This window comes from Carassius auratus, chromosome 37, assembly GCF_003368295.1.
Source record: "Carassius auratus strain Wakin chromosome 37, ASM336829v1, whole genome shotgun sequence".
In the NCBI taxonomy this organism is placed as follows: Eukaryota; Metazoa; Chordata; class Actinopteri; order Cypriniformes; family Cyprinidae; genus Carassius; species Carassius auratus.
The window spans coordinates 12774457-12800199 of NC_039279.1; the positions used below are offsets into that span (position 1 = coordinate 12774457).

Here is a 25743-nt window from a genome sequence, read left to right on the forward strand (position 1 = left end):
CTTTTAACTGTTAACTTGCTGGCTCGCTATTTTGTAATCGTTTAGTTTCAGTATATTCTGCTGACGGGAAAATCGCAGAAAATTGTTTCCCTCAAAATTGGGGATTGTTTTTAGTAACATTTGAATAATTAATAATTAAATAATGTCTCTTATTGAAATGTAGTGCATGGAATATTGTTCTGCTAACTGACAAACCAACTTTCTGATTACAACACAGTCTCCATATTTACTTTGATACTTCGGTTTTTCCACAAGCTTATTTGTCCATCAAAAACATTCAATTACTTATTTATTTTCGTCATTCGTTTCAGAAGGAGATGGTTGATAATGTTGTATGCTCTTGTTTTCAGTTCAGGGTTGCCATACACTGTTGCCTCCAACAGTTATCATGTTACAGACCTGCACGTTCACTACAGTGGTGATGCCTCAAAGGAAAGGGATACTAAAAAAGCCCTTCGAGAATAGTCTACCGAGCAAAGGAAGCAGGTTATTCTCTTTTAAGACATGCGTGCATTTGTAAATCTATGTGTTAACAAGTTTTATGAATATGAAGAAAGTTTTCTGTGTGTTTTTAAAGTTAGCCTTTTATTGCACCTTTGGTTGTCAGACCACACCATCATTTAACATAAATGGAGCTAACACAAATTATTGAGAGCTGGAGATTATGTTTCTTATTTTTGGATGTTGTAATTTCAGTTATCAAATTTATTTTTGAATGTCTAATGATTCTACTGTAACAACTAATTTTATTCAGTTTTGTTTTATGTTAAATGATGTTTAATCTATCAAAGACAGCATTTTAAATTATAAAGAGAGAATAGAGTCCTTACTGTCCAAAAAAAAAACAATTATATATGTGTGTATATGTATGTAATTTTTTTTTTTTTTTTTTTTTTTGCAATACAATATTTTTCGGTAAGTTAAGATGTTGATTGAGGAACAGTGTGTTTGGAGATACAAGTTTTGGCACTAAATAATTAATTTAGCCCTTTATAGCTTGCCTTTGCTTCAGTTCTTTGCATAATACGTCTATTACGTTTTACTGCTAGTGATACTGTTTCCCTATTCAGTTTAACCTTGAAAGTGACACAACTGTCATGTATTTATACTTTGGTGAGTTCATTTTTATTATCTGCCTGAGGTAGTACCCCCACCCCCCTACCAAAAAAAATGCTTTGGAGGCACCTGAGTTGCATGTCAGCTCACTCTGTAAATCAATCCTTCCTTCTGAATTCCCCCCGGATGCATGACAGCATGTGTCCTGCCATGTGGCACGAGAGATCCCGAGATGCAGCATTTAATCTGTCTAATCCAGAGCAAGAGCTTTAATAGCACTGCTCCTGTTCAAAGATGTGTGACTGTGCTCTTTAGTGCATTCAGACGTTCTAATTATCCACCATCGGCCTGACGGATCCCCAAGCTGATACTGGGCTACTTTGTGTCCCTTGGAGAGACAGCTAGAAGAGAGAGTATGGGAAGGAGGTATTTATAGAGAAATGGGGCCTCACTTTACCCTTTTTGGAGAGCGAATCATTAAGGATCTGTGCTAGGTGTCCCAGTTTCTTGATTTGAGCTCTGCAGGCAGGACTAGCAAGCCTTGCCAGAGATGCAGAGTCAACCCATCGACAACATCACTCCGGCACTCGATGCAGTGTCACCCTTTTTTTAAGTGGTAGTGCTCTGCATGCCACATGACGATGGGGGGCATTCGAAAGGCGTTTCCCATGAAGCATGGTGCGGTGCAGTAAGAGGATCTCATACAACGTGGAGGACAGGCGTTTTGTTCTCCAAATTTTTGATACCTGTTGAATTACGACAAAATGAAGAAATTCCTTCAGAATAAGAAAGGGAGATGCTCCTTACGGCAGAACAAGCCGGGTCCTCGATATCCGCCCAAAGATGTGTGTAAGTGATTAGTGTTCAAGAATTTTTTGTTTGAAGGATGATAATGATGTTTAGGTGTGCATGGAGGCTAATGTTTTGATGATTGACCTTCTATCATGGACAAGCCCACAAACGCAATATTTTACCAGTCATTTAATTGGGAATGTTGATGCGTGAACGTTTCTTAGTGTTCTGGTTTCACTAGTAAGTACATGCTATTTTACATGACTGTCATGTTGCTGATGCTGTTTTCAGGCACATCTAAACTGTGATGAAAAATCAGATGATTTGGGAGCCTCTGTTCCTTTTTCAATGAGGTCAATGTTACTGGGAGGTCTAATGTGTCAGCCGAGACTCTGTATTTAGTGAAGGTTATATATTGCTCTCTTTATGCGAGACTGCATTGCTTTGTCTTGTCAGCATAGGCAGAAATTGACACAGCTTGACATATTTTAGCATTTAGGTGTATATATTATAGGTGCTTGACATATTTTAGTGTCTGTTCAAGCATGTGTCCGCAGTGATTCCCAGCAAATTTCCATTTTCTCTGGAGACTTGGTCATTTTGCTGTGTGTAAGTAGGTCTTGTTTACAACAGGCTGATCAAACATTTGGAGCCTAGTTAGCCATTAGAGACCACATATCCTCTTATTTGACATCTTTTTCACAGTCCTCACCATGCCAGCGTCCAACCAGGGCTGGCCAGAGGAGTTTGGCTTTCAGATAGGGGGGAATGGGCCCAGCTACATCCTGACTGTGGAGGATGGAAGCAGTGCTCATCTGTCTGGACTGCAACCTGGAGACCAGGTCTTGGAGATTGAGGGGCAGAATGTTTCCAGTCTAAGTGCTCAAGAGGTCATTGCCCTTGCCCAATCACAACGAAACATCCCGCCCAGTATTGGAGTAGTTTCACGCATCCAGCAGGTGGGTCAATGACATGACGCTTCATTTACTTTTTTTCTGAATGTATTCATTTATTCATTTATTCATAGTAACATCAGGGATATTATCTTTAACTTATTAACTTATAAACTATTAAAGACATTTTAGTTAATTAAAATGTAACTAAATTGGGTGCATCTCAATAAATTAGAATGGTGTGGAAAAGTTCATTTAATTGTGATGGTTTTTGCTCACATTTAATAAAAACCCACCAATTCACAATCTCAACAAATTAGAATATGATGACATGCCAATCAACTAATCAACTCAAAACACCTGGAAAGGTTTCCTGAGACATCAAAACGCTCTCTCAGTTTGGTTCACTAGACTACACAATCATGGGGAAGACAGTTTTTCCAGAAGACAATCATTGAAAGGAGGGTAAGCCACAAACATTCATTGCCAATAAGCTGGCTGTTTACAGAGTGCTGTATCCAAGCATGTTAACAGAAAGTTGAGTGGAAGGAAAAATTGTGGAACAAACAGATCAAATCAGTAGAACCGCAGCATTATGAGGATTGTCAAGCAAATATGATTCAAGAATTTGAGTAAACTTTACAAGGAATGGACTGAGGCTTGGGTCAAGGCATCAAGAGCCAAGAAACCAACATGAATAAAAGTACATATACAGCTAATAATTCAGTTCTGTCTATAACAATATTTACAGTCTGTTGCATTTTATGGCCTATCTGTAGATGGATATCATTCCAGGCCCCGATGGTCGCTTTGGTTTCAGTATCGTGGGAGACTGCCCACTGCTGGTGGAGGATTGCTCCACCTGCTCCCCAGCGGGTCGTAGTGGTCTCAGAGCCGGAGATTATGTCATGGAGGTGAATGGGATTCCAGTGAAGCACCATGAGATGGCAGCCGCTTTGATAAAGGCCTCTCAGGGCCGCACGCTGCGTCTTGGGGTGCTGTGCATGGGCAGTCGTCAGAAACGCAGCAGTGGGAGTCTAGAGGACTCTCAGAAAGACATGGATGGCATGCGTCAAGACCGCAAAAACAAGGCGGTGGAGTTCAATAGGAAGGTGGGTTTATATGACAGACTTTCAATGTGTTTTTACGAATTTCTAAAACTGAAAAGGTGCAAAATCACAATCATTGCTGTTTCAGGTTGAGGAGATTTTGAGGAACGAACCAGAGGTGAAAGAGAAACTGTTTGCTGTCCTGAAACAGTTTGCTGCAGAGAGGAAGGTGGACTGGCTTGCTTCTGCTCTTCCTGACATCTTGACAACTGAAGAGCAGCAGCAGCTCATCTCAAACATCAGGTATCCATGACAACCCCATCTGCCACCTACAGCGCTCAATCATTTTTAACCTCATCTCAGGGCCACTCTGACCCAGATGTTTTCAGCTACTGTATTTAGCTATGCAGAACAGTTTGAAGGCCACCAGAGGACACCAGTTTAGTGTAGATTTCCGTAAGTATGTGAATAGAATTTTGGTATATTCTTAGTTGTTCTTATTATTTATAAGAGCAGCATACTGTGATATACATATTTGCAGTAAACTTTAACACACTTTTATTTCTGTGTTTGGTATCTGATTAACTAGTGTGGCTTTGGGTATTAACTGGTATGACCTAATAAGGAGACCGATAGATGTGTCTCCATCTGGTGCTGCTATGTAAACTGATAATCTTCCATCCCTCTGATGTATGCTGGCACAGTTAATAGTGAAGTTCCTTTTCCAGTCCAGCCTTTGCCTTGATGCCAACTGGGTCAATAACATAAGACGGCACTAGACAGAGAATTTAGTGTTGATCCATTTGTCGGCTTCTCTTTGGGCACTATCAATCTGTTTGGCATCTAATGATTAGTGGGACAGTTTACATGGTCTAACAAGCGATTTATATTCAGATGTTTTCACATGATTAGTTGTTTGACTATTATAATATACACTACCATTCAGAGGTTCAGGGTCAGAAATCTAATAGAGAAATATTATACAAAAAAAAAAAACTGCTTTTATTTGAATATTTTTTTTCAAATATAATTTATTAATGAGGTGGCAAAGCTAAATATTCAGCAGCCATCCCCCCAGTCGCATTACTTTTATCACACGATCCTTCAGAAATCATTTTAATATGCTGATTTTTTGCTCAAGAAACATTTCCTAGTACTATCAATGTTGAAAACAGTTTGGCCTCTTAATATTTTTGTGGAAACCGTGATACATTTGTTTTAAGGATTTTTCAATAAATGGTTCAAAACAACAGCATTTATTTAAAATAGAGGTCTTTTGTAACTATTTCTGGTTAAAAAAACTGACCCTAAACATTTGAATAGTAGTGTATGCTGTTGCAGTTATTAAAATAGTAGTATAATAGATTTTTATATTTTTATGTTTGGTGAACCTGTTTGATGTGCGAGAGCATTTTGTTACATTTTGACCTACTTACCTAGGTTGCATTTAGCAAGATCGTTTTCCTCTATTTATCAGAGAAAGAACATCAAGATTATATATAGTGAGACATTCTTTTCCCTCTGTGCAGTAGGTGTTATGAGTAATAACCTTTGTCACTGTATAATCCTCTTTAGAGAGATATCATGTGAAGGGTGGTGAATGGCCATGTCACCATGTGTTCAGCAGCTTGGGGATCTTGAGTTCTTTGGGATGCACAGTGCAAGGCTAAATATGCTGAAGGAAAATGAATTAACTATGGGTATTGAACTGTTGGTGCTTAGTACATCTTTTATGATCTAGTACATTTTAGCATTATTTAGGACAGATTTGGAGCCTGTCTGGGTAGATTCAGTTTGCATTGGCCTACTGGGACATTAGTCAGTTCCCGATTCAATTTAAATAAGCTCTTTTAGTTGGCACAAAAGACATATCTGTGCACAACTGTCATCATTTCTAGAAATCCCTTATTTAGGCCACATGATAAGCTATAGTCGGTCAGTTTAAGGTGTGACTGTCTATTTTGCCATCTTCGGTTATTATTCGTTATTCATCAAGAAACCGAATGCTTTGCAGAAGAGAATGATATTTCAGACAACATTTTAAAGTGTTCAAAAGTTTGGGGTTTTTTGAAGTTTTTTGAAGTCTCTTATGCATTTATTTGATCCTAAGTATGGTAAAAACCTGTATGTTGTGAAATATTAATATCAATTTTAAATAGCTGTTTATTTATAAAAGTATTTTAAAATCTAATTTATTCACCAAATTTCAGTGTCACATAATCCTTCAGAAATTATTCTAATATGCTGATTTGGTGCTAAGTAACATTTATTATTATTATCAACATTGAAAACAGTTGTGCTGCTTAATGCTTCTGTGAAATCTGTGATAATTTTTTTTTCAGGATTCTTTGATAAATAGAAAGTTCAATAGAACGGCATTTATTCGAGATGCTCAAAACATTTTAAATGTATTTACTGTCACTTTTGATCAATTTAGTGCATACTTGATGAATAAAAGTATTTCTTTAAAAAATTACTGACTAAACCTAAGGCTAATGCATTTTCCTCTTACATTTGACATATATCTTTACCATACAGCAGCTTGTACCCTATCCTATCCTGTCCTACTCCGTTAATCACGAATTGGTAAAATGATATCACTGGTCTCATTTAATTCTTACTAGTTGAATAATCAGCCTGGTCTTACTATATTAAGTACTGTAGGCGTGTCTCAGTTTCTGCTAACACAGGATCACCGTCTCTCTCTCTCTCTCTTTCTGAATTTCATGTATTTTCTGCTCTTTATTCAGTGCTGATCTTCTGCAAGTCAATGTAGAGAGGCAGTGGTCTGTGTACAGTTGCAGTCAATGATTCTTGATGGCTCAGAGGTTGTTAAATTACATTCCTCTGGGTTAAAGTGACACTCATTTTACTGAATATATCTCTTAAGTTGGCACTTCACTTTCATCTTGTTCTGAGGAATGATTAGCTAAAAGATGAGTTGCTTTGGGTGAGTACTTTTAATTCAACTTTAATATCATATATTGTGGAATATGTCTCTTTAATATAGTATTTTACAGAAAGTCATTGTGATTTGAACTGTTGATGAATTTTGTCATTTTAAGACTTTTTAACATTTAAGATTGTATAAAAGGTTTGTGTTCATTTAGAATAGCTGCTAATTCAGTCATGTTGTGTCAGTTATGCACTGATATTTTAGAGATGAATAACTGTTCAAAAATTTGGGTTCGGTAAGATTATTATTATTATTATTATAATTATTATTATTTTATGCTCACCAAGGCTGCATTTACTGATCAGAAATGATGTAAAGCCAATATTATTTTGAAATATTAGAAAAAATTTAAAATAACTATTTTAAACAATTTTTAAATTTAATTTATTGCTGTGATGGAAAATCTGAATTTTCAGCAGCCATTAATCTAGTTTTCAGTGTCACGTGATCCTTCATAAATCAAATAAATGTTTAATTTTTTTTCATAATAATAAAAATATGAAATCTTACTAATATACAGTCGTGGCCAAAAATATTGCCCCCCTAGGTAAATATGATCAAAGAAGGCTGTGAAAATTGATCTGCATTGTTAATCCTTTTGATCTTTTATAAAAATAAAAAAAAATCACAAAAGTTTATCCTTTCATTGGATAATAAGAATTTAAAATGGGGGGAAATATCATTATGAAATAAAGGTTTTTCTCCAATAGACATTGGCCATAGTTAATTAATGGCACGCTTTTATTCAATACTTTTTGAAACCCAATCTCCATTTGCAAGTTTAACAGGTCTAAATGTTCTCCTATAATGCCTGATGAGGTTAGAGAACACCTGACAAGAGATCAGAGACCATTCCTTCATCCAGAATCACTCCTGATCCTTTAGATTCCCATCTCCATGTTGGTGCTTCTCCTCTTCAGTTCACTCCTCTCATTTTCTGTAGGGTTCAGGTCAGAGGACTGGCATGGCCATAGCAGAAGCTTGGTTTTGAGCTCAGTGACCCATTTCTGTGCTGTTTTTGTGGTTTGTGTTTTGGTTATTGTACAGTTGGAAGATCCAAACATGGTCCATTATAAGATTTCTAACAGAGTCAGTCACCATTTGATTATAATCCATGATGCCATGTCTCTAAACAAGATGTCCAGGACCTCCAGCAGAAATATAGGCCCACAACAAAAATACAGCAGTATATTTGATTGTACACATGGGTTACTTTTTATCTCTGTGTTCACCAAAGCCATCTTGAGTGTTTGCTACTAAAAAGCTATTTATAGTTTCATCTGACCATAGAAGGAAGTCCCATTTGAAGTTCCAGTCATGGCTGATAACTGAATATGCTTTAGTTTGTTTTTGAGTGACATTTACATTTACATTTAATCAATCATCAGACACTTTTATCCAAAGCGACTTACAAATGAGAACAATAGAAGCAGTCAGGTCAACAAAAGAACAACAACAGTATACAAGTGCCATGACAAGTGTCAGTTAGTCTAGTACCGAATGCATAGCCAGGGTGTGATTTTTATTTTTTTTTATATGAAATACAAGAAAAGGGAAAGTGCTGGTATTAGTTGGTTAAGTGCTGGTGAAAAAGATGAGTCTTTAGATGTTTCTTAAATGAGCTAGTAGAATTTTTCTTGAAACCCTCCCAAACAACATGTGGTGATGTAGCTTCTGTTTGACAATTTTTTTTAAGAACTTCTGAACCTGAGATTCAACTATTTTCCACAATTCTCCAGCTGTGATCCTTGGAGAGTCTTTAGCCACTCCAAACTCTCCTCTTCCAGGCAGATTCGTAACATTTTATGTTGTTTGGAAATTCTTAATTATTGTCCTGATGGTGGAAATGGGAATTGTCACTGCTCTAGCTCTTTTCTTAAAGCCACTTCACTAATTTGTGAAGCTCAATCATCTTTTGCTGCACATCAGAAATATATTCTTTGGTTTTTCTCATTGTGATGGATGATTAAGGGCATTTGGGCTTTGTTTTCCCTCCTCTTTATATTTCTGTGAAACAGGTAGCCATGGCTGGATAATTTATTATTTATAATTTATAATCACACTGGAGTGCTCAAAATATGAATGGGAATATACTTCATCAACAGAGATATTTTACTCATAAGAATTTCTAGGGGGGCCAATAATTGTGTCCTACGATAATTTGAGAAAAACCTTTTATTTCAAGGTTTTTCAAGAACCAAGGGGGCCAATATTTTTGGCCACGACTGTGTGTGTGTATAAATATATAGATATAGATATGGATAGATGGATAGATAGATAGATAGATACTTGTGTTTTGCAATGCTGTGCTCAAAGTCTGTAAAATATAAAAACAGAGCATATCATATTAACCTTTATTTAAAATTTCCTTTCCAATAGTTTTTTTTTCTCTCAAAAATAAACAGGCAAAGCATGGTCCCATTGAACCTCCTCAAATTAATTTCACATTGTAAATAGTCTGGCAATGGTAGTTTCATCAACATTTTCTGAAAAGCACAATAAATATTAATGTGCTGTGGTGTACGCTGTCACAGTAGTGCTTTAGTTCTCTATGTAAGCTGCGGTTTGTACTCTAGTGGCCTCTTAGGATGCTTAATACTTTATTTTATCCTTGTCTGCTGTCTGGAACTGCATCCATTAATGCAGCGATTGGCCACTTAATTAAGTCACTGTCTTTCTCTCTGCCACCATAATAATGTGAACCTGAGGCAACTCTGCACTCTAGAATTGTCTAATGGTGTGTTTTTGTCAATACTGTCATCCAGGCAATGGGGAGAGAAAAACAATATTGTGCATATATATAATTTTAAATCATATTTCCAGGTTACGATTATATAGTACATGCGTGCCGAGTGTTTGTGTCATTCAGAATGATAGAGAAAGTGTTTATAAAATTATGAAGTATAATATCAAGAAAAGCAATGAAAAATCATAAAATTTTCAATTCATGAAAAATGTATGTGTATGTTTTACTTAAAAATTAAAATTTATTCCAAACTATAAATTGATATTTAAAAAAATATATCTCTGTGTTTGTGAGTGAATGATGACAGAGGAGCACTAAAGATAGAGTCCTAACTCTTGTACCTAACTCTGATATATTTATATCAGAGTTAGATATATTTGATATATTTGAAATATACTCTGATATATTTATTAGGTATATTTAGTATTAAAATAATGCCTGATCTGTGGAAAATAAAATGAATTTCATTTAGTTTGTGCCTATAATCCACTAGCCTGATTTGATAAATACCGGCAGTGACAATAACAGACTTACAACTATCAGAAGAAATTATGGCGTGACTCAGAATGTGCTTTTTACTTGATACACACAACACACAAATGTTTTATTTGATACACACAACACACAAATGTTTTATTTGATACACACAACACACAAAATGATCTCAAATGCTAATGCCGATGCATCAGCTTCAGAGAACAATGCCGACAGTATTGCATTGACGTTAAACTTGCCGAGGTTACTAAAGTTACATTTGCTGAGGTTTTTCCTGGTGGGCAGCATAACAGGCTTTTCCATATCCCCTGACATTACATAAATATGACAAACATGGCCTTATTTTTATTCAGAATCTTATGAAGGTGAAGCTATCAAAGTTAAAATTGTATTTGTCTCTTGTATACCAAATGTTTTTCCCAAACGTTTTTGTCAGCCATTTTCCCCCTCTACAAATCTTTCACTGAATTCGCTATGTGCTGAATCTTTTCAATTATATTTTGAACGTCATGCTACATCAGAAAAAGCAAAAAGGGAATGAGGAAAGAGAGAACGAGAGAGAGAGAGAGAGAGAGAGAGGCAGTAATGTGATGTACTCCCACACCTTTGCTATTGCTGGATTCTGGTATCTGTAGCAGAGCTTCTGTAGTGGGAGTTTCAGATGAAGCCAGCACTCAGAGAGGCTGCTACATGGTTAGTTCCTCACAGCTTCCATGAAAGATCAGGATTGCCTTCATGACTTGGCTTTATTTGAATATTTTCTCACAGTGATCTTGACTCAGTGTTGTGGACTTGAATCTGAAGCTTCTTCACTTTGTGTCGTGATGGAAACCATTGGATGGGAAAAACTGACTGCCTGAGCTGAACTAGCAACCTTTTAAAAGTCTTTATGATAATGGCTCCCCGTAGCTGATTCAGACCGTTTTTCTCTGTTGCCTTGCTGTGACCATGTTTGCCAGGATCTTCATTCCCAAGAAGCATCGGCAGCGCTTCGACGAGGCCGTTTCTCAGAGTCTCCTCAACCGCATGTGCCGTAGCAAGAGCCTGGGTGAGCCCCAAAACAGGCTTCGTCGAAGCCGAAGTCAAGACCACCACGAGCGTCCTCAAGGCTCGAAGCGGGCCAGTTCTGTGCCCAGAGATACAGGGGATGACCCGGCCAAACCTGAGCGTGGCCTTAGGAAGAGCACCACTATGATTCCCAGCCACTACGTCACTGGAGCCAACCAGAGGTATGTATCACGCACCTCTTTTGTAAGTGTTCCTTTTTTGTATGTCCTATTATTTCATTTAGTAAAACGAGCTTTTTCATCTTCCATGCTGGTTTGAAGGGACAATTTTATACCAAAACACTGCAGGAAGCCTCCTCCAATGCTTAGAACACTGTGTGATATGTGGGAGAATTTGTGTGTGGGTGGGTGAGAGAAGCACTGTTTAGTTTGTTTCTGTGCCTCATGCTTTCCTTACACAAACACATGCACATACTGACCACATCACACGCACTTTTTCATATTGTGATCTACATGTTGGGTGTTTTAGAGCGCCGGATATATAATCAGCTTATTACACTATTTTCATCATTAAGATCGTGACTTAACCGAAAGGGAAGTGTGCCACCATATCATATTCAAGCTGGGATTTGAGCCAGAACTGAAGCAGATCCTCTTGTCATTTGGTTTTAAATTCGCTCATGATTCACATTTACAGTATTCCTTTTTTATATGTCATTACAATTGATCAATATTCTTTATCTGTAAATTGAAAGTGATATCTAATATATTACTGGGGAAGTGTCACCCATAGTGTTTAGGTTATTAAATACTTCAGCAACAGGGGATCTGATGTGCTGATGCCCTCTAGACTGTATTCCTCTTCTGATAAACTGCTGCTCTTCAATAAATAATGCGTCCTTGTCTCAGTCCTTATGTAATCCCCATTCAGAGTTTTCAACAAAAAAAAAAATGTCTTTGTTTATCTGCCATCTCCTTTCTAATCCGCTATCAATGTTTGGTCCTGGTGGCCCACCTTATATAAAATGGCACTGCGACAAGAAGCAAACGTTTCGACTGCCCTCCCTTATCTCTGTTTACTCCGCGGTTCCAGTGTCGCCTTGAGGTGTTGCCACAGCAACCACTAAGGCTAGCTATGCTCTAATGATATGTCATAGGTTTCCTCTAACAAGCAGGAAAATCTTAAATCTTCTTGGTTCTTCAGTATACCTGTCCGTTTGGTTTAGGATGTATCATAAGTTGGTATAAATCAATATTTGGATGTTTGGCCTTTGAAATGTTTTCATCATATACTGTCAGTAAACATAGAGGAGTCATGATACCGCATATTGTACTTGTTGAGGAGACTTGTGCTATCATTTATATCCAATATCCTTATTGGAAGGAATTGTTGGGCCATGCCAAAGGACCTGAACATCATAGAGACCTCAGACAGTAGCAACCAACCAGCACACCCTAGCAACACCCTAACAACCATCTAATACACCTTAATAATTGCAAAGCAACACCTTGGCAACTGCTCTTTTGACTTGAGCCTGTAAACAACCACATAGTAAGCAATCACACATAACACCCTAACAATGCCATAGCAACCACCTAGAACACCTTAGAAACCACAAAACAACACCTTGGCAAGTGCTCTTGTGACTTAAGCCAATTAGTAACCACCTAACAACCACACAGAACACACAAGCAACCGTAAAGGCCAAAGTTTACTTGAAACAGTCACCTAGCAACCAACTAACACATTTCAGCTATCCCCTAGCAACCACAAAGCAACACCCTAGAAACTGCTCTTTTGACTAGAGCCAGTAAACAACCACCTAGCAACAATAAGAACTCCACGGCAATACCCTAGCAACCACCAAAACACCCTAAAAACCCCAAAACAAGACATAACGAGTGTTATGACCTGGTCATGTAAGTTATTACCTAAAACAACCCAGCAAAGCCCTAGCAACCACCGAGAACACCTTAGCAACCCCAAAGCAACATCATTGCAACTGATATTTTGAAATGGGTCAGTAAGCAACTACACAGAACACTTTAGCAACAGGGAAAAAATAACTGAGAACACCTTAGCAACTGCATAGCGACAGCTAAGCGCAAGTCATTTTCTCATTTTGAATATTATGTGAGTATTTAACATACCTCTGCTCAGTCAGCACAGTCAGTAATGCCTCTCTTGTTTCCTCTGCAGAACCATCCGTGTGTACAGAGGTAAGAAGAGTTTTGGGTTTACTCTGAGAGGTCATGCTCCAGTGTGGATCGACTCAGTAATGCCAGGTGCGTATGAATGATCGTCACGTCTAACTATAAGCATTTGCAATGTTTCATTATTAATCAGAGTAAAAAACAGCACTGACTCTCAGGTGAGTCAGGCTTTTCTCTTTCTGAAGGTTTATGGTCTGGCCCAGAATTATACATCCTGCCATCAAAAGGACACAGATCTAGTGCTATAAATACATTTTTACTATTAGATTTTTGCCAAAAGCCACTGATCAAATAGAGATGCTCTCCTAATATAAATCACCATCGTCCAGGACAGGACTGTGTTTTGTTACTAAGAATCGCTGTGGGCTACAGAGGCGGCTGTAATAAAAAGGCACATGGAAAGCACAGCTGGAGTCAGTGGTTTATTTTCAAGGGCAATGGAGTGTTTTGTTTTTTTGGTACATTGTGAAAAAGGAAGGAGAGGGCTGTTGTGCTATTGAGCAAGCTTTGGGTACATTTGTATTGAAGTCTGCACGATTGTACATTCTGAGTGGACAGAGGGCGGTAAGTGTGTGAGTGTGTGTATGACGATATTCGCCCACTGCAGGCCTGTGCTGAAGCTAGTTAACACTGACTCAGCCGCTCATGTGGGGCTGCTTATAAAAACAAGTAGGAGTCTAGCATTGTGATGAAAAAACTGATTACATTCCCATTTCAGACATACATCGGGGAATCTTGTAGTGTTTTCACAAAAGACACAAAGGACAGCAGTATTACACATCAACAAGTTTCACTGTAGTATTATCTGTGGGTTTGGGTGTATTATTCACTGTAAGTGTCTGAGGTTTCATTCTCAGTCCTAAACCCATGTTTTCCCATTATAGGCAGTCCAGCCGAAGCATGTGGACTTAAACCAGGAGACCGCATATTGTTCCTGAATGGCCTAGATATGAGGTGTGTTTATTTTTGTTATGCTGTGATGATGCTTTAAAAATTGCATATCAATGAAGTGATACTACAGTAGTTACTCTGGTAACAAAGAATACACAATTAATAAAATTCTGATTTTTTTTTTATATTATTATTATTAATTCAGCTTTTATTCAATAAGGACACATTAAAATAATCAGCAGTGAGATTAAAGATTTCTGAGAAGTTTTCTCAAAAATATTAAGCAGCAAAAGCGTTTTCAAAATTGCTAAATTGCTAAATATCAAAAACTGGACTGTAGTAATGACTGCTGAAAATTCTGTTCTACCGTAACAAGAATAATTGGTGTTTTAAAGTATACTCTATATTTTTAATTCATTTTTATATTATACAGTATTGTAGTTTTTCCTGTTATTTTTTTATTAAATACAGTAAATGCAGCTTTGGTGAGCATAAAAGACTATAAGACATGTAACACAGAGACCTTTTAGCAACATATGGGACTGTTATATATATATATATATATATATATATATATATATATATATATATATATATATATATATATATATATAGTTTATTTTATTATTTTGAGAGTTAACAATTTGGTGATCAGTACAATGGGTAGTTAGATTGGAAACAATCTATTATTAGATGAATTATTTATATCATGCATTTATATTTTTCTGCTGCTCCTTAAACCACATGCATTCTGAGATCATTTGTTTAGGCCTACATGTAAATCAGTTTCCCGTGGCCATGATTTAGCTGCTTCTTGGCAGTGTAGTTAATCCCAGGTTCACAGTAATTTACTGACAAGCATCATGTCAATAAAACATTTCCACCAACTGTACATTTATTTATAAGTGTAATTTAAGAGAACATGCTACTTGCACACCATTTTGTCCTATATAACATTACATTATATTTAATTTGATCACACATTAATTCTGTTCTGTGTAAATTTAGGAACTGCTCCCATGATAAGGTGGTGTCCATGCTGCAGGGCAGTGGTGCCATGCCCTCTCTAGTCGTGGAAGAGGGCCCTGTAGACTATCCGCTCTCAGATTCAGAGCCAGAGGAGACCCCCACCCTCCCTCGCTCACGTTCCCCGGCCCTCAGCTCCCTGCAGTGGGTTGCTGAGATCCTTCCTCCCAGCATCCGCGTGCACGGCCGTACCTTCAGCCAGCAACTTGAACACCTCCTCACCCTACAAGAAAGATATACTATTTGCAAAGCTCTGGAGATCTTCTTCCAACACAGGTCAGGTCAAAATTCATCATGGCAGAGTGCAGTGACATAATGAGTCAGTCCCGGCCCTATATGCAAAACATTTGTGCTCTGTTATCACCAGTGTTTGGAATAACGGCGTTTAAAAGAATGGCGTTAGGTAACGTTTCAGTAACGGGGTAATCTAACTAATTACTTTTCCCGTCATTACAACGCCGTTACCATTACTGAAAGTTAAATGCGGTGTGTGGAGGTGGGTTAAAAATGAGATAAGCGATTATGATTGGCTAAAGCAGAGACATGTGTTTCATGGTAGCCAATCAGAGCCAGTGTTTTTACACACATGCTGGCACACGCGCCAGCGGCGCCAAACACACACACACACAAACACACACACACACACACAACAGCTACACAGAGATTCGCAGCAGCAGCAGAAATGGCGAGTCAGGAGCAATCCGATGAAAAGTTGATATTTTCAAGGTGGACATAAGAGCTACTTCAAATTCATTGTGGTCAAAGGCAAGAGCGTGGATGTAATGTGTACATGTAATGTGTGACACACGCATCTACAAAGCTAGTGGCCCAAAACACTTCTTACAAAGATAATACTTGAAGTGCAGGATAAAACTCTTGCTGTCTGTTTTACTCATTTCAACTGACTTGTGAAAAATGCAAAAAAACAAAAAAAATTCTTTGACATATAGCAACTTTTTTTTTTTTTTTTTTTACAGTAACGCAAATAGTTACTTTCCCTGGTAACGAGTTACTTTTATTATAGAGTAATTCAGTTACTAACTCTAACTATAACTAATTACTTTTTTTTAAGTAACGTTCCCAACAGTGGTTATCACGAAGTCTCAGTCTTTAAACATCAAACAATAAACGTGTTCAAATTGCATTTGAAAATATATTCAAATAGAAAACAGTTATTTTAAATCACAACAATATTTTATCATACTTTTTTAATTAAATAAATGCATCCTCTGCGAGACTTATTTCAAAAACATTGTAATTATTCCAAACGTTTGAGTGCATTTATTTTAATCAAAGATTTCATTATATTTTATAGTCATCCCTTAAGTGACCAATGCGATGTTTGATGAAAAAGCATACAAGTTAGAAATGTGTCAGCCAATTATAAGCAACAGAGGTAATAAACAATTATAGATTGGAACCATCCTGCCATATTTTTATAAATATCATAGCATTCTGTTCTCACAGTGAGGGATTTTCTGCCGCTTGGCAGCAGCAAGGCAAATGTGGAAAGCATTCAAAAATAGCTTCAGCCTCAAGAACAAATAGATGCTCATAATCAGGAACAATCTGTGGGGTTCTTCCAAATGTAATAAATAAACAGTGCGACTGCTTGCTGAGAGAGCGGCACAATTGTTTCTAAAATGGCTCCCTCTGTTGCATGTAAACAGGAATGTGGACACACTGATCGTAGATGTGTTTCCAGTGCTGGACACTCCAGCCAAGCAGCTGATTTGGCAGTTCATTTACCAGCTGCTGACCTACGAGGAACAGGAACACTGCAAGAGCAAGATCGCCCGCTTCCTGGGTTTCAAGAGCGCAGGTTAGCTGGGAGTTTACTGTGTGAACGTCAGTGGTTTTCTGGCCTGAATGTATTCTGATTGTGTATGTTTATTACCGCAGAACCAGAGATAGGTCCAGAGACCCACAGACGGAGCAGCTCTATGCGAGTGTCAGGTACCTCTCACAAAAACACTGTGAGAGAGAGAAGCTCAGACGACTGCATTATCGGCACCCACCTGGGAATGGGTATGACTTACTCTCCTGTCAGTGTTTTGGTTTTAGAACAAAAAGCAGGGTCCAGAATGAACTTTTTCCACACTAAACAAATGAAAACATGAACATCATAATGTAGTATCAAATTATTATTTTATTCATTATATGTACATATGCACTACAATTCAGTTTTGCCACCAGTGCATTTTTTTTTTTTTTCATGCTTTTAAAAGAAGTCTCTTATGTTTACCAAGACTGCATTTATTTGGTCAGGAAACAGTAAATATCATAATATTGTAAAATACTTTTACAGTTTTTAAAAAATAGTATATATTTCTTATTATTATCCATGTGAAAACACTTGATGCATGAACCGTGATGCATTTCTTTCAGGATTCTTTGATCAATAGAAAGTTTAAAAGAATGGGTTTAATTTGAAATATTTAAATTTACATAAAAATGTAACAAATTTGACATTTGTGTAAAAAAAAGTGGTAATTTCTTAAAAAAAATCTTTCTTACCCCAATCTTATGAATAGTTGTGTAATATATGTATTTATTTATTTGCCAAAATCAGTTTTTAATCTTATTTGATACTTGATTTTTGGATTATGGGACATTTTAGATCCTGCTGATAACATGACGTAGACTTGACATTGATATAGGCCAATACGTTCATATAGAATACTGTTTATGCTATACATTGCTTCATCGTAACACTGTTTCAGATAGCCATGCCATCCCAGCAGGCACCTGCAGTCAATATAATATCAGGTTGACGTTGGACCCATATGTCGGACAGACGTGGCATTTTGGTTGAGAATGAAAATCGGGTTGACGTCAGTATTTGACATCAATTTGACGCTGACTTAATGTTGGATTCTGGTTACACAACCTAAAAACAACAAATTAAATGGACATCAAATTAACATTGACCTTGAATTTTGGTAACCCGACATCACAACAAAAATGTAACCAAATATCAACGTCTTATGATGTTGTGTGCCTGCTGGGATACTGTCACTCCTGTGGGGTAAACAAGCAGTCAGAGCTGTTCTCAACCATGTTTATGATTCACCATGCAGCATCTAATATGCAAAACCTATAAACTGCTTGCAAGTGCTGTGCGCCTCTCAGCCACCTTCCACCCAAACCCACTGCTGAAGCTGACTGCCCTCAGTCTCTATTTAGCTCCTGAAGGGCAAGCCGCTTTCTATGCACATGCCCTGTTTCTGGAGAGCACTTTCTCTGTGTCTCAGGAACATTCACTGACCCTGTGACTCCAGAGGAAAGACAGTGCGGGGATGGGACTTCCTTCCCAGAGTCCCCCGATCTCAGCCAAGTGGGTACCATTTACTGCTCATCCACAATTCATAGCGCTGTCATCACTGCTGTTATAAACTCATCTCATCTAACCATGCCCCAACCCATAGATGTCAGGAGTGTACACGGAGCTTGAGAACATGTATCCCGGGAAGAGCCAGAGTCACTCCTCACCCAGGGCTGTCGGCATGGGCCACGCTGAGAACAATACATACACTCAGTCTTTCACACACAGTAACAAAGGTATTCTGATCTTATTCTGACACATTAACTGTCACATGGTGCCTCCAAAATAGAGACAGCCATGATTATGATGACAGATACTAGGATAATGGCTGTGCAGGACCTGTGTGACCATTTGGCACTAAATGTGCTTGCTTATGTAGTGAATGTGAAATATAGCGTGGGGTTTTCAAACTGCGGTCCAGGGAGCTGATAGGGGAATACTTCTAAAGCATTTATCAATCTTAGTTAACGCTGATTTAATTAAATCAAAATAAAAAATCTGGTCACATTAGTTAATGGACCAGTGCTTACATTATTTAAAAATGAGTTGTATTTTTATCAACTAATATTAAAAAAAGATGATAAAATACTGTAGTAAATGTATGGCTCATTGTTAGTTATGGGACTTTATAGTAAAGTGTTATTCTTTAACATTATTACAGTTTTTTTCTTTGCTTTCTAAAGACTAGTTGGTTATCTTTATCTGTAATTTATATATTACAGTAATAGATTTTAAGATTAAGAAATGTAAAAATGTAATTTGGATATTATAAGTTATCAAAAAAATTCATTTCATTTTTCAATGTTTCTCTTCAGCGTTCAATGATTATTCTAACATTTAAACTTTTTGTAATCTCCAATTGAAAAGAAATATTTTACAGGTAAAATTATAATTGTTTGTTTTGCAATGACAATATGAGCCCGTTTTTTAGCAGTCCCGTACAAGAAGGGCCATGGCATCAAAAAGTTTGAAAATCCCAAATTGAATGTATTACGATGTTGTAGTTCTTGGTTTTTTAAAAATGTTCATAACATTTATTAAGATTTCTCATAAGTGTTCTATGAATGTTCCTCATGAGTTTGTTCATTTTGCAGGGAACCGTAAGTCAGGCCTCTCTCTTTCATGGACTGAATCCCTTCCTGGCCCTCAGTTTGAGCCTTACCAGCAGACTGTTCCTTCTCCAGACAGTGTGGACTCTAATCCGTATGTTAGTTTAGACAGCCCCCCAGCATCCCCCTTGCCTTGTGATGAGCCCAGTCCTCTGCCTCAGCGCAGGAAGCTGTTCACCTTCTCACGGCCCCCTCGCAGCCGAGACACTGACAAGTTCCTGGATGCTCTGAGCGAGCAGTTGGGCCACAGGGTCAATATCGTGGATGACTTTAAGGGAGGGGAGAATGACTATGAGGAGGTTTGTGCCAGACACACCCAAGTAAAGGTCACAAAAATATTCTAATAAAATAATCACCAACAGTTATTTATTTATATCAATTATACGCACAATTCTCATGATTATTTTTGTCTATCCATTCTCCAAAATGCTTGTCTAGGAGAGTCAAATTTAATTTAATTTAATTTAATTTAATTTAATTTAATTTAATTTAATTTAATTTAATTTAATTTAATTTAATTTAATTTAATTTATCTATTTATGTAATTGTTATTTTGAATTTATTAATTTATATATTTATTTATTTCGCATCTTTCCATTCTTAAAACACTTTCCATATATAAGGTCACTTTTTTTTTTTATGATCCATACATGTGTTTTGTCTTTGTGACCCTGGCAGATGAGTTTCCAGGATGAGCAGGAAGTGAACATGCTGCCTCATGAGTTAAGCAGTGCCAGCAGTGAAGAGCACAGCAGCAGCGATGACTCCACCTCAGTCTCCTACTCCTCAGGGTCTGACCACATCCCCCCTCCCCCTCAGAGTCCCCCGCCCCCGCCACCGCCCATCCAGTTCACCGACCCACCCTCGGCCCTTCCCCTCACCCCAGAGCACCTGCCCCAACCTCCCCTAGCCTTCCAGCACCACCCCATCATAGCTCCACCCCCACCTCCACCTCGGTCCTTCCTTATTAATCGCCCTTCGTTGCACAAGGTGCTGCCCAGCAGTGAGGAGCTCAGGTCCCGGCACCACCATCCTCGACACTCCTCTCCTCAGCCCAGCGCTCAGTCTGTTCTTCAGCTGCACCAACCGAAGGCTCACCCCATCCTTCAATCATCCCCACACACCTCCCCTCAACCCCCACACGCTACCACACAGCACACTCAGCTGCGGCATCCCACCCAGTCAGTCTACCAGAGCAGGCAGACCTCTGCTTCCAGAACCTCCCCAAACCTGACCAAACAAAAGAGCCTCCACTCCCAATCTTCCCAACAAAGCTATGAAGGCACGCTTTCAACCAAGGTTCCGCCACCACCACCTCCTCCTTTACCCCCACCTTGTGATCCTCCACCTTTGCCCAAAGCCAGCCCGAAAGCCTCTGACAACAACCACATGAGCGTTAAAAGACTGCGCTGGGAGCAGGTGGAGAACTCTGAAGGAACCATCTGGGGACAGGTTAGTTAGTGATGCATAACAGAACCAGTGTAGGTGCAGGTCATGTGACCCATTGTTAAGTAGTGATAATCTGTTTTCTAGCTTGGAGATGATCCTGATTATCATAAACTCAGTGACATGGTCAAGTACCTGGATCTGGATTTGTACTTCGGCACACAGAGGAATTCCAGTAAGTTCTCTGTTTTGTTATAGCTAGTTCAATGTAGTATTCACCATCACCCACTTTTCATACAGTGCTGTGGAAGAGTGTTTGCCCCCATCTGATTTTCTGTTTTTACACTGAATGTACATCATGTAATCATCTATTGAAACCTATGAATTTAAAACAAAACACTTCATGAACCATAAAAAAAAGAAAAAAGGAAATGCAGTTCTTCCTGTAGTTTGTATTGAGTGATCACGGTGAAGGAATTTAGTTTTTTCATAATTCAAGAATTTAATTATTTAATGCAATATCATCATATCTTAATGTTATTAGTTTAATGTATTATTTATTTAAATAATACGATTTATTACACTGCTGTTCAAAAATATGGTGAAAGCTTTTTTTAGATTTTTATATGAATGAAAATAAATCAAAAGCAGCTGCGACTTAAGTCTTCAGAAATCATTGTAATCTGTTGCTCAAAAATTATATCTTTTCAATGTAGAAAATGGTTGTGCTGCTTAATATATTTCTTTGTAACATTATAAATGTCGTTGCTGCCACTTTTGATCAATCGAAGGCATCATTGCGGAGTAAAAGTACAAATTTAATTAAAAAAAAAGAAGTTATTGATCGCAAACTTTGGTTACGATTTTTATGGCATTTAAACATGACATCATGTAATGTAATATAATATAAAGAAATGCAATACTGTTTAATTTACACTAGAAACTCAGACGGGGCAAAGTCTTTTAGACACATTAAACAAAATCTCAACATTGTCTGTATATTGCTGTCTTCATCCACATGTGCTTGTCATTTTGATGGAGAATATAAACTCAATTACCTTGTCTATTTTTGTACTTTTCAGCTCATCTCTCATGGAGAGCTATATCTGTCTCAGATCCCATCATTCTCATCCATCTTTTCAGTCTCATAACCCTCCATACACTATATTGTCTCCAGTACTGGTGCGAGGAGAGCTCATCCTTACACCATTATTAAATGTGTCAGTCTCTCTTCCAGAGCCCACTTTCCTGCCCGAGAACTTTAAAAAGAAAGACGTGGTTGAGATTCTCTCCCATAAAAAGGCCTACAACGCTTGTGAGTATGAGTGGGGTTGTGTTAAAGTGCTCTGGGTTGAGTCAGGTTTGTTGTCACATGTGACGTAGATGTGTAGGAGCAGGTTAAAGAGGTGCTGTAGGTATTTGCTGCTGTAGCAACTGTGTGGGAATGAACTTTCCCACGTCTCATCACATCTGGCTGCCCTGTTCAGCTATCCTCATAGCGCATCTGAAGCTGTCCCCGAAGGAACTGCGAGAAATCCTCATGACCATGAGCACCGAGCGCCTGGAACCCGCACACATTAAACAACTGTTGCTTTACGCTCCCGACGAAGAGGAGGTCAAACAGTTTCAGCATTATGACCAGGACCCCGCCAAGCTCAGCGAGCCCGACAAGTTTGTCCTACAGGTGCTGTTTTACCTGAGCTCCAGCTGTTCTCCCAGAGTTCTTGTCATAATTAGTGTAAATATTAATGGATTCTTGTGGGCTCGTTCTACAGATGCTACTAGTTCCTGAGTATAAAACCAGATTGAGGAGTCTTCTTTTTAAGACCACCGTCCAGGAGAAAACAGAAGAAATGAGAGGCGCATATGAATGCATATACAAAGCTTCATTAGAGTTAAAAAACAGCAAGAGGTTGGCCAAGATCCTGGAGGTAAAACACTTCATTCGGCAGATGTGACTGAATAAAAATTATAAATGTTTTCAAAAGTTTCCATCATTAAATGAATTAACTAACATGAACAAACAAAGAACAATACAGTATATTACAGTATTTATTCATCTTTGTTCATTTTAGTTCCTGTTAATTCACTATGCATTAAGTAGTGTTAACAAGCACAACTTTTGATTTAAAAAATGCATTAGTAAATGTTGAAATTAGCATGAAGAAGTATTGTTCATGCTTAGTTCATGTGAACTAAAGTGGTTAAGTAATGCTAATGAACCTTAGTGTAAAGTTTTACCGTTTTATCTTTTATAAATCTTCTGTAGAGGAGCTGTTGTTTTCTGAGCCATACATTTTTCAGATTTGTTCTTTGTTTAAATGTCATTCTTACAGTATGTATTCATTTTTTTCGTGTTTTTAGTTTGTTTTAGCAATGGGAAATTATCTGAATAATGGTCAACCCAAGACGAATAAAACAACAGGATTCAAAATAAATTTTCTTACTGAGGTATGTTTGCAACAATTGCAACGTTTTTTTTTTTTATTAAATGTTGTTCAATATTGTGTTTATTCCAATAATGAATTAAAATACTCCCCAGCTGAACACAACAAAAACCGTTGATGGAAAGTCGACTTTCCTCCATATTCTCGCCAAATCATTATGCCAACACTTCCCAGAACTCCTCAACTTCGCCAGGGACCTCGGAACAGTGCCACTAGCTGCCAAAGGTAAGGTATCAGAACAACTTCCTGTTAGATATTTGTATATACGCCACCGTTCAGAAGTCTGGGCTCGGTAAGAACTTGTATATGTTTTTAAAAGTCTCTCATGCTTATCCATTGCATGGATTAGATGAAAAAAATACAGTAAAGACAATAATATTGTGTAATACTCTAAGGAAACATTTCATATTATTATCAATGTTGACAAAAATTGTGATGCTTAATATTTTGGTGGAAACCATGGTACATTTTTAAATTTTTCAGGATTGTTCGAAAAATCTAAAGTAAAAAAAAACTGCATTTATTTGAAACCGAAATCTTTTGTAACATCTTAACTGTCACCTTTGATCAATTTAATGCATCCTTGCTGAACAAAAGTTTCCATTTCTTTAAAAGAAATTCTACTGACCTCAACAACACTATTTTCTGCTGTTGAGGAAAATCAGGCATTATATGTACAAAAATGTCAATAAAATGTATTGACACAATTTCACTGTAAATGCAGTCAATCAAAGGACAATCACTGCTGAGCTCAGTGACCTTCACTCCACCATCCAGGATATAAGAAGCGCCTGTGAGAAAATCCCAGCTACTACAGAGGATCGCTTCGCATCGGTTATGAGTGTATCCACCAACCAACAGCATGTTATGAATGAGTTTGCTAGTGAAAAGACTAAAAACCCATATCTTGTGAGAATATATGTATATTGAGCTTCAATTGCAGTGTATCAGCCCTTGACTCTGATGTTAGAGCTTTCTGGAGAACTGTCATCCAGCGGTGCAGTCCCTAGACTCCTTGCAGCAAAGAGCAATGGAGGAGTTTCATAAAGTGGCCTCGTATTTCGGAGAAGACAGTAAAGCCACGACCACAGAAACCTTTTTTGGCATCTTTGCGGAATTTATCTCCAAATTTGAGGTGAGTTTCTTAAATGGTGCCGTTTTTTAACAGGTGAAATGACACTATGTCATGAAATAAGAGTTTGCTGGGTTTCTGTTCAACAGAGAGCACTGAGTGAGACACAAGGATCAGAAAACCCCAGAAGCCCCCGGATAGCCTCGCCGCTGGCTTGGTGAAACCCAACAGCAGCTGCTGTTTCTAACCCACAACGCCCATGTGCCAATAAAAACCGGGAACTTGATAGCGTGAGAGGAAACAACCTTACTTTAAATGTCTTAGATGAATTCAAAATATCTTTAGAATAAAAAAAGATATATATTTTATACTGAACTTCAGCGTGTTTATCGAGAAAGTATATTAATATAGCCTAATTAATCATTTTGTTTTGAGATTTCCAGCTGCTAGAGAATGTAACAGGAACACGAACACTTCAGGTGGAGAAGATTGATGGTATTTTTGATGGTATATTTCGGAAACCGAGGTGAATGAATGTTTTCATGATGAACTTACTCATCCTCATGCCAAATGTGTTTTAACACCACACAAAAAAAGGTTTCAAATGAGTTTTCAATCCTTTGCAGTATTAGTGTTTTATTGTTGTACTCCGATGATCATTTGTGTTTTATTGCAATATTAGTCGTATAACGGATCGGTGGTTTCACCCCGCATGAGAATCTGTGGGAGGCTTTACATCATGAAATTGGTTTTCAACTATGAAAAGAAAATGCAAAAGCTTCACATTACTCAACGGCGGAGGGGTGCACATATCATCCGCGTTCTTTTAAAATGAGTATGTAGCTCTTCTGACTAGTTACTATTGTTAAAGATAACAAAAATGCATTTCTTCTTGACGTCTTCTGTTCTTGAACAAATGCATGATCTTCCTTATTGCCTGTTCTTGTTCTTTATGTGTATTTTTCTTAGTTCCTTGTCAGAACCTCCATTCTTTCTCTAAATTGTTCGGAGGAGAGAAAACCTACAATTTGCATATGCATGTAGCAGAGTTTTTCTTTTTATGTAATGTATTCCTGTTTTGATTGTTCCTGTATCGATTTGTTATATTGAATTTGTTTGACCAAATGAGTTGTAAATTAATTTGTGTTCAAACTGTCGGCGTGACTAGCCTAGTGTTTTCCTGAGCAGTTCTATATCGGCTGCAATATCGACAGGCCACATACTGCTGCGTTTTAATCAGATGTCTAAATTGTTTTGCCTGAATAAATACACGGAATTC

At 37.8% G+C, this 25743-nt stretch overlaps 1 protein-coding gene across 5 annotated transcripts; it reads left to right on the top strand.

Moving 5' to 3' along the window:
* The first annotated feature begins 28 nt into the window (after nt 1-28).
* LOC113056250 (delphilin) lies at nt 29-25743 on the top strand. 5 transcript variants are annotated; one of them, XM_026222875.1, is made up of 23 exons: nt 29-486; nt 2554-2807; nt 3521-3853; nt 3939-4093; nt 10947-11216; nt 13195-13280; nt 14093-14162; nt 15108-15401; nt 16796-16947; nt 17028-17153; nt 18380-18462; nt 18554-18686; nt 19545-19858; nt 20238-21011; nt 21093-21180; nt 22171-22260; nt 22433-22629; nt 22721-22876; nt 23310-23396; nt 23488-23617; nt 24117-24235; nt 24363-24527; nt 24614-25743. In XM_026222875.1, exons 2-23 carry the CDS (start codon nt 2562-2564, stop codon nt 24683-24685), a joined length of 4140 nt encoding a protein of 1379 aa, XP_026078660.1. In that variant the 5' UTR covers nt 29-486; nt 2554-2561; the 3' UTR covers nt 24686-25743. The 5 variants fall into 5 exon arrangements, with proteins under 5 accessions (XP_026078660.1, XP_026078657.1, XP_026078661.1 ...); XM_026222872.1 differs by lacking the exon at nt 29-486 and adding an exon at nt 916-1905 and having other exon boundaries at nt 22183-22260; XM_026222871.1 differs by lacking the exon at nt 29-486 and adding an exon at nt 917-1905.

Excerpts from the sequence above, each read along its gene's own strand:
- LOC113056250 (XM_026222871.1), top strand. The coding sequence starts at position 1,821 with ATGAAGAAATTCCTTCAGAATAAGAAAGGGAGATGCTCCTTACGGCAG. Across the intron at positions 11,217-13,194 it reads GTCACTGGAGCCAACCAGAG|AACCATCCGTGTGTACAGAG; the intron begins GTATGTATCACG and ends TTTCCTCTGCAG. Across the intron at positions 16,948-17,027 it reads CCTGGGTTTCAAGAGCGCAG|AACCAGAGATAGGTCCAGAG; the intron begins GTTAGCTGGGAG and ends TTATTACCGCAG.